This window comes from Diaphorina citri, unplaced genomic scaffold (genome assembly GCF_000475195.1).
Source record: "Diaphorina citri unplaced genomic scaffold, Diaci psyllid genome assembly version 1.1 scaffold303, whole genome shotgun sequence".
NCBI lineage: Eukaryota > Metazoa > Arthropoda > Insecta > Hemiptera > Psyllidae > Diaphorina > Diaphorina citri.
In genome coordinates, this window is record NW_007377738.1 from 213,545 (window position 1) to 228,418 (window position 14,874).

Consider the following 14,874-nt stretch of genomic DNA (forward strand, 5'->3'; position numbering starts at 1 on the left):
CGGGCGGGAATCGAACCCGCGACCTAGCGCTTACAAGGCAGGCGCGCTACCCTCCAAGCTAACTAGGCTGGCCAGTGGTACTTTACTTACTTGATAACCATTTCATCTTTGAGTTGAAGCAAGGTGTTCCTCTGGAAGGAGAGAGTGGGTTGATCTCTCTGTTGCCTAGGTAACGAAGCATGAGCGTATCTAGCCAGTAGCACTTGCCAGCGTGAGTAGATTTCCAGAGGCTTCTGACGAGGCTTCAGTTGAACTTCTGTAAACAGGACGGGGAAAATGAAATACTTTAAACATTTACATGTATATTAGAGCCAGTGCCAATGGAGTTGGTTGAATCAGTTTTCAAAGGTTCACTAAGGTTAAGCGCATCGCTGGTAAATAGACGAAAAAAAAAAAAAAAAAAAAAAAAAAAAAACGAGTAGATTTCCAGAGGCTTCTGACGAGGCTTCAGTTGAACTTCTGTAAACAGGACGGGGAAAATGAAATACTTAAACATTTACATGTATATTAGAGCCAGTGGCAATGGAGTTGGGTGAATCAGTTTTCAAAGGTTCACTAAGGTTAAGCGCATCGCTGGTAAATAGACGAGAGAAAAAAAAAAAAATTACAGTCGAACCTGTCTAAGTGGGAATCCAAGGGACCAACAATTTTTTCCCACTTATCCAGGTTTCCCAGTTAAAAAAGTGTCCTACTTAGAAAGGTTGCCATTAAGGGACCACGATTTTTTCCCAGTTATCCAGGTTTCCCACTTAGATAGGTTCGACTCTAGTTGTATTTTTTTTTTTTAATTGAAAACTTTTTTAACCTAAAAGCGCTAGGAAGTTCGTTCGCGGAACAGCTAACTTTCTTCTAGCCTGTCTTCCTTCTCTCTTTGTTTTCGAGAGGATAAGATCTTAGCAGTTACAGTATCCAAGGGACCAACAATTTTTTTCCCACTTATCCAGGTTTCCCAGTTAAAAAAGTGTCCTACTTAGAAAGGTTGCCATTAAGGGGCCACGATTTTTTTCCTAGTTATCCAGGTTTCCCACTTAGACAGGTTCGACTGTAGTTGTATTTTTTTTTTAAATTGAAAACTTTTTTTTAACCTAAAAGCGCTAGGTTTCGGGTTCGATTCCCACCTGAGGCGGATTTTATCCTAAACAGACAAAGTTCGTTCGCGGAACGGCTAACTTTCTTCTATCTTGTCTTCCTTCTCTCTTTGTTTTCGAGAGGATAAGACCTTAGCAGTTGCAGTTCCCTTTATCAAATCTCTTGAAAAAAATCACATCTCCTCCTGTGATGTTTGAATTCATGATTTGGTTTGATGTTTACCTTTAGATACAACTACACTGATCCTCCGGATAGAAATCAGGGCTCCCTCATCAATGGTACTTACACCGGACCTATTGAAAAAAAATCTGTAAAATTCGTTTGAATGAACAAAAGGGCTCTTACCCAACAGGCCAGACTTTATCCAGACGGCAAACACATTCCTAGCCTGGGTGGGCAGTGCCAGTTCTTTCTCAGACAGCATGACTTGCATGATCTCGGCACTCGTTGTATTGGGAGCATCTTCAATGTTGATTTGTACTACAGTGTCATCAAGAAGGTAGACACACAGAGGAGAACCTAGAGGATCATTCTTAATTAATAATAAAATTACATTAAAAATATTAAAATCACTATTGAGTTATTTGGTTTTTCAGTGATTTGTAGGACTTGGTTGGGGAAAGAATACCCAGTCAGGAAAAAAATCAAATGATAAAATTTCCTTCTTGTTAATTATTATTATTTTAATTTAATGTTAATATTATGATTATTTTTTAGAGACCAAATTTTCAAATAAATGTCCATGCCATCAGCTGGGATTGAACTCCCACCCTTCTGTTGACTAGGCAAGCTACTTGCCTACTATGCAATTAAGTCAGGTTACAGTGAGAGTAAAAAAGGACGAGTTTTTTTTTTTTATGGCCATTGGCCCAATCATACAGCCAGAGTGGTTATGTTTTTTACTTTCCTTATCCTATAGGAAGGAAGGTAATGTAATCGGGTCAAATTTTCGATGGTCAGTTTTTAGTGCCGAAACAGAGCCTAAATCTAAAGTTTCAGCCATTGGTCCGTGTGTCTGTCGGTCCTTCTGTCTGTCTGTCTGTAAACAAAATATCTCGAGAACGGTAAGAGCTAGAGACTTGAAATTTGGTATGAAGATGTCAAATGTGACAAAGATGTGACACGAAACTTTTGGTTGAGATAGAAGCTGCGGTTGGCGGCATTTTGACCGCTTCTTGGCGGTTATCGACCGTTTTTTGGCGGTTTTCAGCTATACCGGGACCAGTGGCGGCATTACAAGTCGAAGAGACGAGCGATAATAAATATGATGATTGAGTAAATGAAAGACTTGTAATACTGTGATACCCACAAAGTTGTGAGAAAGCTCTCTGCTTTATCACAAAGATTCATGATTTGATAAAAATAATTGTGCATATTTTACGTATTCTAGAGTTCGTCATGACGGCATGCATTTATTTTCCACTCACATTGTGAACATATTGAATCTTCTTGTTATCTTTGACAAACTCAAAAGTCGTATGATGTTCACACCAGATTTTTTTTTCTTCTTCCAAATTAGTAAAGAGAGTTTAGGAGCAATGCACACTAGTGAAACGCATTTCGTGAAACTTGTTTTATACTCGTATGTCAATGCACAGTTTCATGAAATTCGGTTTAACTCGGTGGTTAGTGGTCAAGACGCTCGCCTGATAAACAGGAGGGCATGGGTTCAATCCCAGTCGAGGTATGGAATTTCATCCTCAATCCTATATAGTACTAGCCTACTACTGGAATAAACGGACTTTTCAGCCCTATGCAAGCAGTATAAATAAGCACTATTGACTATTAATTGTTATTACTTACATAAAGTGAGTTTGCATTGATGGCAATAGACAGAGGTCCATGTTGATACAAGTACCTCTTCATGTCTTCTTCACCGCCAGTAATATTCGAGTAGCTTACAACTTTGACTAGAGAGCTCTGGTTCACTTTGCTGACGTCACAGTGATGTTTGTGGGACGGATCCGTGTTGCCTACATACGGATAATCTGAGCTCACCTCTGTGAAACCAAAAGCAAAACAGAGTTGTATTTTCCTTTCCGATGACGCGCCATCTTGCAAAAACCAGACCCTTCTACAAGTTATTCCGGTTTCCTGAAAGCGTCAAAAATTTGGGGGGACGGGAAACACACAATAAAAAAGCTTCCAACGTTAACCCCGCCAAGATTTTACATTTTCCGCCTAGGGCTCCATTACCGGCGGGGTCGGAGTTTTTTCGGCTCTGTGCTTGGAGTTCGGAGTGCACTCAGCCTCGTGGGGACAATTCCACCATGGAATGAGAAAGGGGCGTAAGTAACAAAAAACGGATTTCGGTTTTATTCCATAAAACAACTTGTTCAAGTGGTTTCTTCGGTGTCACAAACAGGCGTAACTGAAATCCATCCCATTGTAGAGATATCGATATTTTACTCTGAGTCGCAAGTGATATTTTCTAATTTTTCTTCATCCTCAATCCTATAATTTCAGAATTTGACCCCAGTACTAGCCTACTACTGGAATAAAGGGACTTTTCAGCCCTATGCAAGCAGTATAAATAAGCACTACTATTATTACTTACATAAAGTGAGTTTGCATTGATGGCAATAGACAGAGGTCCATGTTGATATAAGTACCTCTTCATGTCTTCTTCACCGCCAGTAATATTCGAGTAGCTTACAACTTTGACTAGAGAGCTCTGGTTCACTTTGCTGACGTCACAGTGATGTTTGTGGGACGGATCCGTGTTGCCTACATACGGATAATCTGAGCTCACCTCTGTGAAACCAAAAGCAAAACAGAGTTGTATTTTCCTTTCCGATGACGCGCCATCTTGCAAAAACCAGACCCTTCTACAAGTTATTCCGGTTTCCTGAAAGCGTCAAAAATTTGGGGGGACGGGAAACACACAATAAAAAAGCTTCCAACGTTAACCCCGCCAAGATTTTACATTTTCCGCCTAGGGCTCCATTACCGGCGGGGTCGGAGTTTTTTCGGCTCTGTGCTTGGAGTTCGGAGTGCACTCAGCCTCGTGGGGACAATTCCACCATGGAATGAGAAAGGGGCGTAAGTAACAAAAAACGGATTTCGGTTTTATTCCATAAAACAACTTGTTCAAGTGGTTTCTTCGGTGTCACAAACAGGCGTAACTGAAATCCATCCCATTGTAGAGATATCGATATTTTACTCTGAGTCGCAAGTGATATTTTCTAATTTTTCTATTTTTTCTTTTGTACATGAAGAAAAGAGAAAAAAGGACAAAATACCAGTGAAAGACCTTTGTCCAAATCAGATAAAGTACGAAAGAAGTCAATATTGTATAGAAAAAATAAAAAACGTCGAAGAAGAAAGAAATTGATTTTTTTTTCTTTTCGCTCTCCTGAAAAATTTGAAAAATCATTTACGCCTCTTTCTCATTCCATGATCGAATTGAGTAGCGACCAGGGGAGGCATTACCAGTGTAAAAATATTATTGAAATATGGACATTTACCGCAAATTATCATCATTATTATTACATTTTTCGGTGGCGGGGATAAAAAATGAGGAGTGGGGATAAGACAAAGTAAAAAAAACAATATGGCGAATCGTAATGCGAGAAAAAAGTCACATTACAAAATTCGTGAAAGGAGAGGAGGGGAAGTTAATGTAAAGGTAGGAGAATGGAGAACGTAATGTAAGAGAAAGAAAAATTCGAATTAAGCTAATGTACATTAACATTTACGAAAGAAAAATAGGCTGTTTGGCGGGCAAGAGATCCGACCTCCGTGGCCGAAGGAAGACAGGATAGGAGAAAGCCAAAAACGAACCTTCTCTGTTTCGTATAACATCCGGGAATCGGGCCCGTGTACCCGCAACCTAGCACTTACAAGGCAGACGCACTACCCTCCAAGCTAACTCAATTAAGGACATTATTTTTCTGACTGCGGCGAGTTGCGTGAATATTTATCCAGTATGAACTTTTTTCAAGTCACCTTTGAATGTCAACTCCATACCCGGTGATAATCATGGGCATGATACACCCTAGGAATGTATCACATTGTATCACACATAGCTGACTCAAAACCCACCGTGTATGGACAAATGATCTAGCTGGCTAATCCAAGAAACAACTTACCCGGGCTTCGGAATAGTTGATGAAAATGTCTAGCGCTTTCCTATAGTCAATTAGGTCACTACAATGCCCTACAGTTATTATAGCCCAACTCATGGACATCACCAAAGAATATATTCTAGCCATGGTCACCAACAAGTTGGGTGGAAGAGTACTAATAAGATGGAACAGAGGGGAATGGGTCGCCTTGTATCACACATAGCTGACTCAAAACCCGCCGTGTGTGGACAAAAATGATCTAGCTGGCCAATCCAAGAAACAACTTACCCGGGCTTCGGAATAGTTGATGAAAATGTCTAGCGCTTTCCTATAGTCAATAAGGTCACTACAATGCCCAACAGTTATTATAGCCCAACACATGGCCATCACCAAAGAATATATTCTAGCCATGGTCACCAACAAGTTGGGTGGAAGAGTACTAATAAGATGGAACAGAGGGGAATGGGTCGCCTAACCTTCGATAGAAATTATTTTCAGAAGAAAACGGACACAAATAACGTACGTATAAAAAGTCCGACACCTTTAAATTGAAAATGATTTGTTCCAAAAAGTTCTATCCTGTGCATCTATGTTGAAGTTTGCAGTAAATCTGATAGATAATGTTCATTAAGCTCTGGGATTTCAGAATTATCCACTAGTTTAGCAGCATCCTGTATCTTTTCACATGTTTTGAAAGAATAGGTCTCATAATGATCTTTAAAATATTTGCAGTATGTTTTATATGACAGGTCCAATGTTCTCTTTGTTTTGTTTCGATAATAATCTTTCCCAAAAAGTTATGCATCTATGTTGAAGTTTGCAGTAAATCTGATAGATAATGTTCATTAAGCTCTGGGATTTCAGAATTATCCACTAGTTTAGCAGCATCTTGTATCTTTTCACATGTTTTGAAAGAAGAGGTCTCATAATGATCTTTAAAATATTTGCAGTATGTTTTATATGACAGGTCCAATGTTCTCTTTGTTTTGTTTCGGTAATAATCTTTGAAGAGTACAAATAATTTCTGAAGACTCATACCGGGGTTCTTGAAACTCAATTTCCGATTTTTGGTAGTTTTAGTGGAATCATTTGAAGAAGATAGCATTGTACCTACATGTTCCTTCAGAAGGATGAAAGCATCCGCATTTTTCGGTAGAGCTCTTCTATCTTTGAAACTAGAATTTGATAAAAGTTTGTTCTGAATTATTCTCAGCCTCTTTTCTTTGATTTGGAATACTTTCAGAAACAAGTGTCTGCATACCTTTGTCTGTTCACCTTTATTTCTCAAAACATACTGCCATTGGTTTGTTCTATTCTTGGTTTTGGGATTAGGTATACATCTTTTAAGAGGAACTTTAACCATACAAGATGAAAGGTAGCAGTCTTGTTCTAGCTTTGACTTGGTAAGAAAATTAGTAAATATTTCACTCAAATCTGTTTCTTGACACTGTGAAAAGCATTTCTTATTACAACAAAATGAAAGAGGGTCACTCATTTTTTTTAAAAAGATTAGGTATGTAACTAATAGACATTTAGCATTTATGCTCAGAGCAAAAGTTCTTTTTATTGGGATGATTTTGGTCGTCAAGAACAATACAGCACATTAACAACTGACATTTATGTGAAAAGAATGAAGTCTGACCTAAACCCTTCTTCAGTTCAGATCCTCATTAACTTTACCACTGATTTGGTTACCTTCAGGTCTGTTTTCAGTTTTTAAATCAATTCCATAGACAGCACATCCCAACTGAATAGGTACTTTCTTGTAATATTTGTTGTCCTGGAGTTCATGATCACTCATCATGCATTTGGTAATTAGGTTGAAACCTGGAACATAAAAGAGATTAAAAATACCTACTATGTTATTTTTCAAGAGGTTTGATAGAGGAAACTGTAGCTGCTAAGTTCTTATCATACCAAGAGTGAAAAGAGAAGGAAGACAGGATCGATAGAAATTATTTTCAGAAGAAAACGGACACAAATAACGTACGTATAAAAAGTCCGACACCTTTAAATTGAAAATGATTTGTAAGTGCAGAGAAAATAGGTAACTGGATGGACCGCGATTTACTAGATACCTTAATTGGGTACTTATTTCGAGAATAATTAAGTTAATATGATAATCTCACAGAAATCAGAAAATATACAATAAAACTCCGTGGGTTTGAAAAAAAGACTTAACACTGATAAAATGATATTTATTCCTAATTTCAACGGAATGGACGTTTTTCAAAATGAGACCCGTACTTGCAAAGAAAAATCGAACAATGAGATCCCAAAACATGGAATTCGTTTTTATAGATTTCAACTGTCCTAATAACCTACAAAGAGATGAAAATGTAACAATGAGATCCCAAAACATGGAATTCGTTTTTATAGATTTCAACTGTCCTAATAACCTACAAAGAGATGAAAATGTAAACAATATTGCTCCTGTCAGATAATGCGGGAAATGTTAACTTGATTGAATGAAACAGTTTGTAAGGATAGCTGGACATTGCAACATGCCATTATCAATCACGGGAAATGTTAACTTGATTGAATGAAACAGTTTGTAAGGATAGCTGGACATTGCAACATGCCATTATCAATCATTTCATTTTCGTAATAAGTTCGAGTACCTATGGAATGTAATATTTTTCAACATCACAACTGAACTAATCTCGGTAGTGTAGTGGTTAAATCGGTAGATTTCGGATCTAAAGGACGGTGAGTCGAGTCCAATTCTTCTTCGTCGCCATTTTCGGTGTTCAGACGGGGTCGGCGTTTTTTTTTTGGGGGGGGGGGGGGGGAAGGTAAGGAACTCCGCCCCCACAGGATTTGTCCAGAGTGAAGATGAATCAAGGGTAGTAGGATTCGCCACACAGTTGAAGAGATGTACCACTTTTTTTTTTCTTCATGAAATTGTTTCTTCTAAATAGACAAAAGAACCTGTTACACTGCTAGTCCTAATAATAATAATAATAATAATAAATACTTATGGGCACCAAAGAGATCAAGAACAAACCGACGGGTTACTTTCTGATGTTCTCGTGTTGACCCAGCACCTAAATGGGAAGTATCGTGTCTCTTCTCGCCCATCTGATGAGAGGCATACTACGGGATGGGCATGCCTGTCATATTAATCATATTGCGTAATATGTACTTGATTTAATTAGGTTATATTTGGATATCTTAGTCTACTTGACCTCTAAAACTAATCAACGCAACGTAAAAAAAACCTAGGGTAGGTGCTGCACCTATGGACACTCTAACAATTTTTTCATCTTTGAAAAATCATACCTATCTGGAAAACTATAACGATTATCTCGTCCGTTTATACAAACATGTCTGTATCCTGTATCACATAATTATGTTGTTTTCTTTCTGAGACTGTCATCCATGTTTGTATAGGATGTGTCATTTTTGAGTTATGCCCCCCCAAAAAAAAAAAAATGGAAATTTAGCACCTATAGACAGATGTACTATCGTTTAATTTATTGGAATGTTATAGGTTTATCTAGAAATGCACTGCATTCACTAATATTTGAGATTTTTAAAAATGAATTCATTCTGTGTCTCGTGCTCCTAACATACCCATCGTCTTCATTAATAAAAGTCTCCAAATGGCTTTCCCCAGATTCACAGGACCTTTGCAGCTCTTAAACGGCATCTTAATTCTACATGAATGCTACAGTACCTATCTAATAAATAAAATATTCTATCACAATTTACGAAAAAAAGGTACATACAACTGGTCGTCCTAAAATTCTCAAATCTTTTTTGACATACAGCCCTTCTTGATTGATTTTGATCCTTAAAAGTTCCATTTTATTTGTGAGGTGGTTTTGTGCCGGCTATGGTAACTCGATGCAAAACTCTCAGTCCTACTTGACTTCGGGGAAGTTGAGTTTCTTCAGTAGCTTCATGGCCCACGGCTAAGTTGTCAGATATGATGAATTCTCCAGGCTCCCACTGAAAAGTACAAGAAAAATAATATATGGAGAGGCCAGAATTAAAAATCACTAAGTCCATTTTTGCACTTTTGGGAATCAGAGAAAGAAGGACTTAGGGATTTTTAATTCTGAAAATAAGCAACACTCCAAAACTTCTCTGCGATTTTGATGGACTTGGGGGTTTATTTTGATTGTTTCCCCTTCACAAACGTGTTGATCTCAGCGCGCTCTTTCCATCGATATATGCATAATCGGCAAAATGGACTTAGTGATTTTTAATTCTGGCCTCTCCATATATATATATATATATTTTTTTTTTCGGGTGCTGAGGGGTGGATGATGGAGGGACTACTTAATAATAATAACAACAAAAAAAGTACCTAGTTAAAATAAAATCCAAGTGCCTTCGATTACGACAGAATAATGTCTGACTAAGGCAGATTAAACAGGGAGTTTCTAGTGCCTAGCTGGGGGACTATAATTACTGTAGATAGGAGAAGAACAAAGAACCCAAAGCTCTTTTTTGGACTTTTTTTTTACGAGATCTATCATTGTGCAAAATAGAAGTCCAGGTTCTTGGCAACATATGAAACAGCAGATCTGGCAATAGTCAACTTCCGATTTTGCTGAATGTCCTGTACCTAGGTAATGTGATTCAAATGAGCGTGTTCCCATTTACGCACGACAGGATTTTTCCCCCTACAAGTGGAAACAGGCCTTGAGGTTGGATGTACCCCAAAATACCTAAGGATACCAACCAGTACAGCCTTCACTTTTGTCATTTGAAACTCGAAACACATCAGGGTGTGGGGACTTGGGATGTTTGTTACGAGATCTATCATTGTGCAAAATAGAAATCCAGGTTCTTGGCAACATATGAAACAGCAGATCTGGCAATAGTCAACTTCTGATTTTGCTGAATGTCCTGTACCTAGGTAATGTGATTCAAATGAGCGTGTTCCCATTTACGCACGACACGATTTTTTCCCCCTACAAGTGGAAACAGGCCTTGAGGCTGGATGAACCCCCGAAATACCTAAGGATACCAACCAGTACAGCCTTCACTTTTGTCATTTGAAACTCGAAACACATCAGGGTGAGGGGACTTGGGATGTTTGTAGAACGTGGATTCTGGTTCTCCAAACCATTTGCCTATCTCCACATGTCTATCACCAGACACAAGGCCTTGGTCTTTGAATACGAGGATTCGATGAGCTGTTACATCCTGTTTAATTTGAGCAATCACTGCAGAAAAAAGTAAATAAAGAATAAACTGGTTAAATAAAATTAAATGTACACGACTCCACGGTGACTTTTTCACTAGAAATTAAATTGAATAGAAGAGGACATCTCGTTTCCCCTTTTAGAATATTTGAACATACAACTCCAGGGTTTACACCGTTTACAGCCTTAAATATGTTGCCCTAAAACGAATTTTGTGTTGCTTCATGTTTGTACATTTTTCTGGGATGTTTGTAGAACGTGGATTCTGGTTCTCCAAACCATTTGCCTATCTCCACATGTCTATCACCAGACACAAGGCCTTGGTCTTTGAATACGAGGATTCGATGAGCTGTTACATCCTGTTTAATTTGAGCAATCACTGCAGAAAAAAGTAAATAAATAATAAACTGGTTAAATAAAATTAAATGTACACAACTACACGGTGACTTTTTCACAAGAAATTGAATTGAATAGAAGAGGACATCTCGTTTCCCCTTTTAGAATATTTGAACAAACAACTCCAGGGTTTACACCGTTTACAGCCTTAAATATGTTGCCCTAAAACGAATAGGTGACTTTTTCACTAGAAATTGAATTGAATAGAAGAGGATATCTCGTTTCCCCTTTTAGAATATTTGAACAAACAACTCCAGGGTTTACACCGTTTACAGCCTTAAATATGTTGCCCTAAAACAAGTGTTGCTTCATGTTCGTACATTTTTCTCAACTTAATAATTTTCTTAACTTAATCAATAAGGTTCAATAAGAACCTCTATTGAAAGGATCCGAGGGTAAAAAAAGGTCAATATTTTATTCATATAAATACTTTTGTCAAAAACTCACAAAATACAGAGGTAAAAAAGAATGAAAAAAAAATCTCTTTCTACTCTTTCTAGGGACCAGTGACCTCACTCATGGTTTGAAGTTTGGGGGGACATTTCTTTTACATGGTTCTTAATCTTAACCTCTTAATTCTCAAGAGTTTTTATATTTTCTAATTTTCTTGTTCTTAAATAAAAATAAGTTTGTTGTTTTTCAATAAAATCTTGAAAGTATTTAGTTCTTTTTGTAAATCTTTCAGTCATAGTAAGATGCAAGACTGCAAGATGCAAGTAGCAGTTATTATTATACCCCCATATTTGGTTAAAAACAATAGGTAATTACCAGAGCCATTTTCTTTGGATTCCCAGCTTGGACTGAACATTCAAACTGGTCAAAAAATACTCAAAAACTTTTTTAAAGTGGCCACCTACAATGTTTTATGAAAGCCAAAAATGCTTAAACATTAAAAAGTAACAAAAAAAAACTAGGGGTGGGGTGGTAGTACCTAAAAATGCTTGGAAACAAGCATTTTTAAAAAAGTGCGGGATCCCGCGGGATTGACCCTAATCCCACACGGGATCCCATGGGATTGAAAATCATGTGGGATTGCCATCCCTAGTTTAAAGGTACTTGGGTCCTTTCAATCAATCTGTTAATCCATCTGAGTGAAGCCTACATTTAAAAGAACCGCTATATCAATATTACTTATGTCCAATAGCATAATTTAGATCTAAGTTTGACCATTGGACTTAGCAATCTGATTAGTAGATTTTAAACTCTGAAGTAAGCTTAATCAAATTAGCTCAAATATTAACATCCCACATTATTAATAAAATACTGACTCACATAGTACTGAACTATTCATTCCAAATACCTACCTAATTGGTAAAAATTTACTTCAGTCTGACTTAATATAGGAGTATTATGGGTTGTTTCTTAGTCTACTTGACCCCTAAAACTAATCAACGCAACGCAACGTAAAAAAATAGTAGGAATGAAAAATAGACCTACCTAAAATTGTTGTACTATTTTGACAGTCTTAATAATAATGCAATATTACCTATATTACAATAGTTAATGATACAAAATTAATAACAACTGTACAGCCTTTGGAAATGAAAAACAAAATTGTCACAGTCACTTCACTTAATTTATTGGAATGTTGTAGGTTTATCTAGAAATGCACTGAGTTCATTACCTAATATTTATAGGTAGCTATTTTCGATACTAAACTATTTCGCTATTAGGGTATAGGTATGGATCTATGTAGGATCTTGATCGAAAAAGAAAACAATTTTTTCACTAGGTACCTGTCACATATCAGCTCTTCTTAAAAATAAACATAACCTCAAATGTAATTTATGAGATTTTTATAAATAAATTCATTCTGTGTCTTGTGCTCCTAACATACCCATCGTCTTCATTAATAAAATTAAGGACATTACTTTCCCCAGATCTCGGAACGGCTGGCTTTCTCCTATCCTGTCTTCCTTCTCTCTTCGATTTCGGGACGATACAAAGTTGTGCAAAAGCTTTCTGCTTTACCACAAAGATTCATGATTTGATAAAAATAATTGTGTATATTTTACGTATTCTAGAGTTTGTCATGACGGCATGCATTTATTTTCCACTCACATTGTGAACATATTGAATCTTCTTGTTATCTTTGACAAACTCGTGATGTATATCGGCCAGGACCTTGTCCATCTCTTCTGGAGTTGCCATTCTTTGCTGAGGAGTCTTGTAGTCCCAGATAAATCCACTGGTCATGCCCAAGTGAAAGCAAAGCACCTGAGGGCGTGTCCATGAGATAGGTATGGCACCTATCTCATGGTGTTGGAAAGCTTGGGGGTTGTGGATGCAGTGATTCTGGGTGTAAATCAAGGAAAACCTTAAGAACTCTTAGCAAATAGAACTTACAATTCAAGAAGATACCAAGTCTGGATTTCCCTTTCATGAGATCAATTGATCAATGGTGAACAGTGAAACAGGGAGTATTTTGTGAATGAACTCTCTGATCTCCTCTTTTCAATACAATGAATACTGGACTTAAATCTTGCTGGTAGGTATTATTTGATGGACAGAAATGATAATGCTGATAAGATAACAGCAGACAAACTTTTATTTGCACAAAGATTACAGTACAGTTCCTCTTATCAGTCTTCTTCTTTTCTTAATTTCTTTATTTTTTAATCCCTACCTGTACCTTATACCTCCATGCCTTTTCTGCAGTTTTCGACTTTTCGAAATAAAATCCTTGGATTTTAAATCTTCCCGCTTTGAACGTGCTAAAAAATTAAATGCAATGTTGCCAAGCGAAAAAATAAAGAAATTATGCACAGTTTATCAGTAGGTATCAAATTATGCACAAACTATGAAACATGCTTCTTGCATTTTTTACTTTCTATTACCCTTACGTATAGGGAACCTATACAAGGTAATGAGAAAGTATTGCAATCGGTCCAAATTTTCAAAAGAATTTTGTGTTGCTTCATGTTTGTACATTTTTCTCAACTTAGTAATTTTCTTAACTTAATCAATAAGGTTCAATAAGAACCTCTATTGAAAGGATCCGAGGGTAAAAAAAGGTCAATATTTTATTCATATAAAAAAAATAATAGGTAATCTTTATTTTTAAAATGTCATACAGTAAAAATAAGGATGTAATGTTAGAACAAAATCGGAATAGTGAAAAATAATAGGTAATCTTTATTTTTAAAATGTCATACAGTAAAAATAAGGATGTAATGTTAGAACAAAATTGGAATAGTGAAAAACGTAAGGCGAACAACTTAACTTAAATTATATCAAAATAATTATAGGAAACTAGTCTTATCTAAGTATAGCTCCGCTATACGTTAGTAATAGAAAGTAAAACAGTATCTACCTAAAAAAAAATGGGAAACATACAATTTACAAATAATACAAAATAATGTTCATCTCGTTATATCTCTTTTGGGATCTCCTGTGTCTGTGTCTGGGAAACATACAATTTACAAATAATACAAAATAATGTTCATCTCGTTATATCTCTTTTGGGATCTCCTGTGTCTGTGTCCAAAAAGTTATGCATCTATGTTGAAGTTTGCAGTAAATCTGATAGATAATGTTCATTAAGCTCTGGGATTTCAGAATTATCCACTAGTTTAGCAGCATCCTGTATCTTTTCACATGTTTTGAAAGAATAGGTCTCATAATGATCTTTAAAATATTTGCAGTATGTTTTATATGACAGGTCCAATGTTCTCTTTGTTTTGTTTCGATAATAATCTTTGAAGAGTGCAAATTCTCAGGCTGTTAAGATACAGGAAATAGGTATTGGTATACCTATAGGTACCTTGTGGCTTCTGCTGCCTATTCCTCTGCTCCCTCTTTTTAACCAGATCTCAAGACATCTTATTTACCAAAAGCAAAGTTCTCGATTCCTAGGTGGTGGTGGTGTTGTTGTCGTTGTTGATGTTGTTGTTGTTAGCAGTGACGACAAATTCTAAACTCGTTGGTAGCTTTAAGAACTCAGCCACTTTTACAGGGTGGTGTAAGTGGTCAAGACGATCGCCTGGTAATCAGTGGGTTCAATCCCGGCCGATAAATCCGCCCCGTTCGGAAATCGAACCCGCGACCTAGCGCTTATAAGACAGACGCGTTACCTTCCAAGCTAACTTAACAGTCTATATGACTGTTAATAGGTAATGTAATTTTTACAGTTAGTAGGTATGATGTATGGTGACAAAATTGTA

General features: G+C 36.9%; 1 protein-coding gene and 3 long non-coding RNA genes across 4 annotated transcripts; 1 reads left to right on the forward strand and 3 right to left on the reverse strand.

Moving 5' to 3' along the window:
- Positions 1–5,057: 5,057 nt before the first annotated feature.
- Positions 5,058–5,713, reverse strand: LOC113466623. The gene is made up of 2 exons (XR_003390968.1): positions 5,633–5,713; positions 5,058–5,363 (listed from the first exon to the last, which is right to left on the reverse strand). It is a non-coding gene; the product is annotated as an uncharacterized LOC113466623 (long non-coding RNA).
- A 1,475-nt stretch (positions 5,714–7,188) lies between these two features.
- LOC113466622 lies at positions 7,189–7,652 on the reverse strand. The gene is made up of 2 exons (XR_003390967.1): positions 7,556–7,652; positions 7,189–7,477 (listed from the first exon to the last, which is right to left on the reverse strand). It is a non-coding gene; the product is annotated as an uncharacterized LOC113466622 (long non-coding RNA).
- Positions 7,653–8,361: 709 nt separating this feature from the next.
- Positions 8,362–12,926, reverse strand: LOC103507292. The gene is made up of 2 exons (XM_008471745.3): positions 12,773–12,926; positions 8,362–9,110 (listed from the first exon to the last, which is right to left on the reverse strand). Exons 1-2 carry the CDS (start codon positions 12,905–12,907, stop codon positions 8,967–8,969), a joined length of 279 nt encoding a protein of 92 aa, XP_008469967.2. The 5' UTR covers positions 12,908–12,926; the 3' UTR covers positions 8,362–8,966.
- Positions 12,927–13,628: 702 nt separating this feature from the next.
- On the forward strand, positions 13,629–14,025 carry LOC113466619. The gene is made up of 2 exons (XR_003390963.1): positions 13,629–13,758; positions 13,840–14,025. It is a non-coding gene; the product is annotated as an uncharacterized LOC113466619 (long non-coding RNA).
- Positions 14,026–14,874: the final 849 nt, after the last annotated feature.

Coding starts and splice junctions, on each gene's coding strand:
- LOC103507292 (XM_008471745.3), bottom strand. CDS start 12,907: ATGACCAGTGGATTTATCTGGGACTACAAGACTCCTCAGCAAAGAATG. Junction 9,111..12,772: donor AGATTCAATATGTTCACAAT/GTGAGTGGAAAA, acceptor TGTACTTTTCAG/TGGGAGCCTGGAGAATTCAT.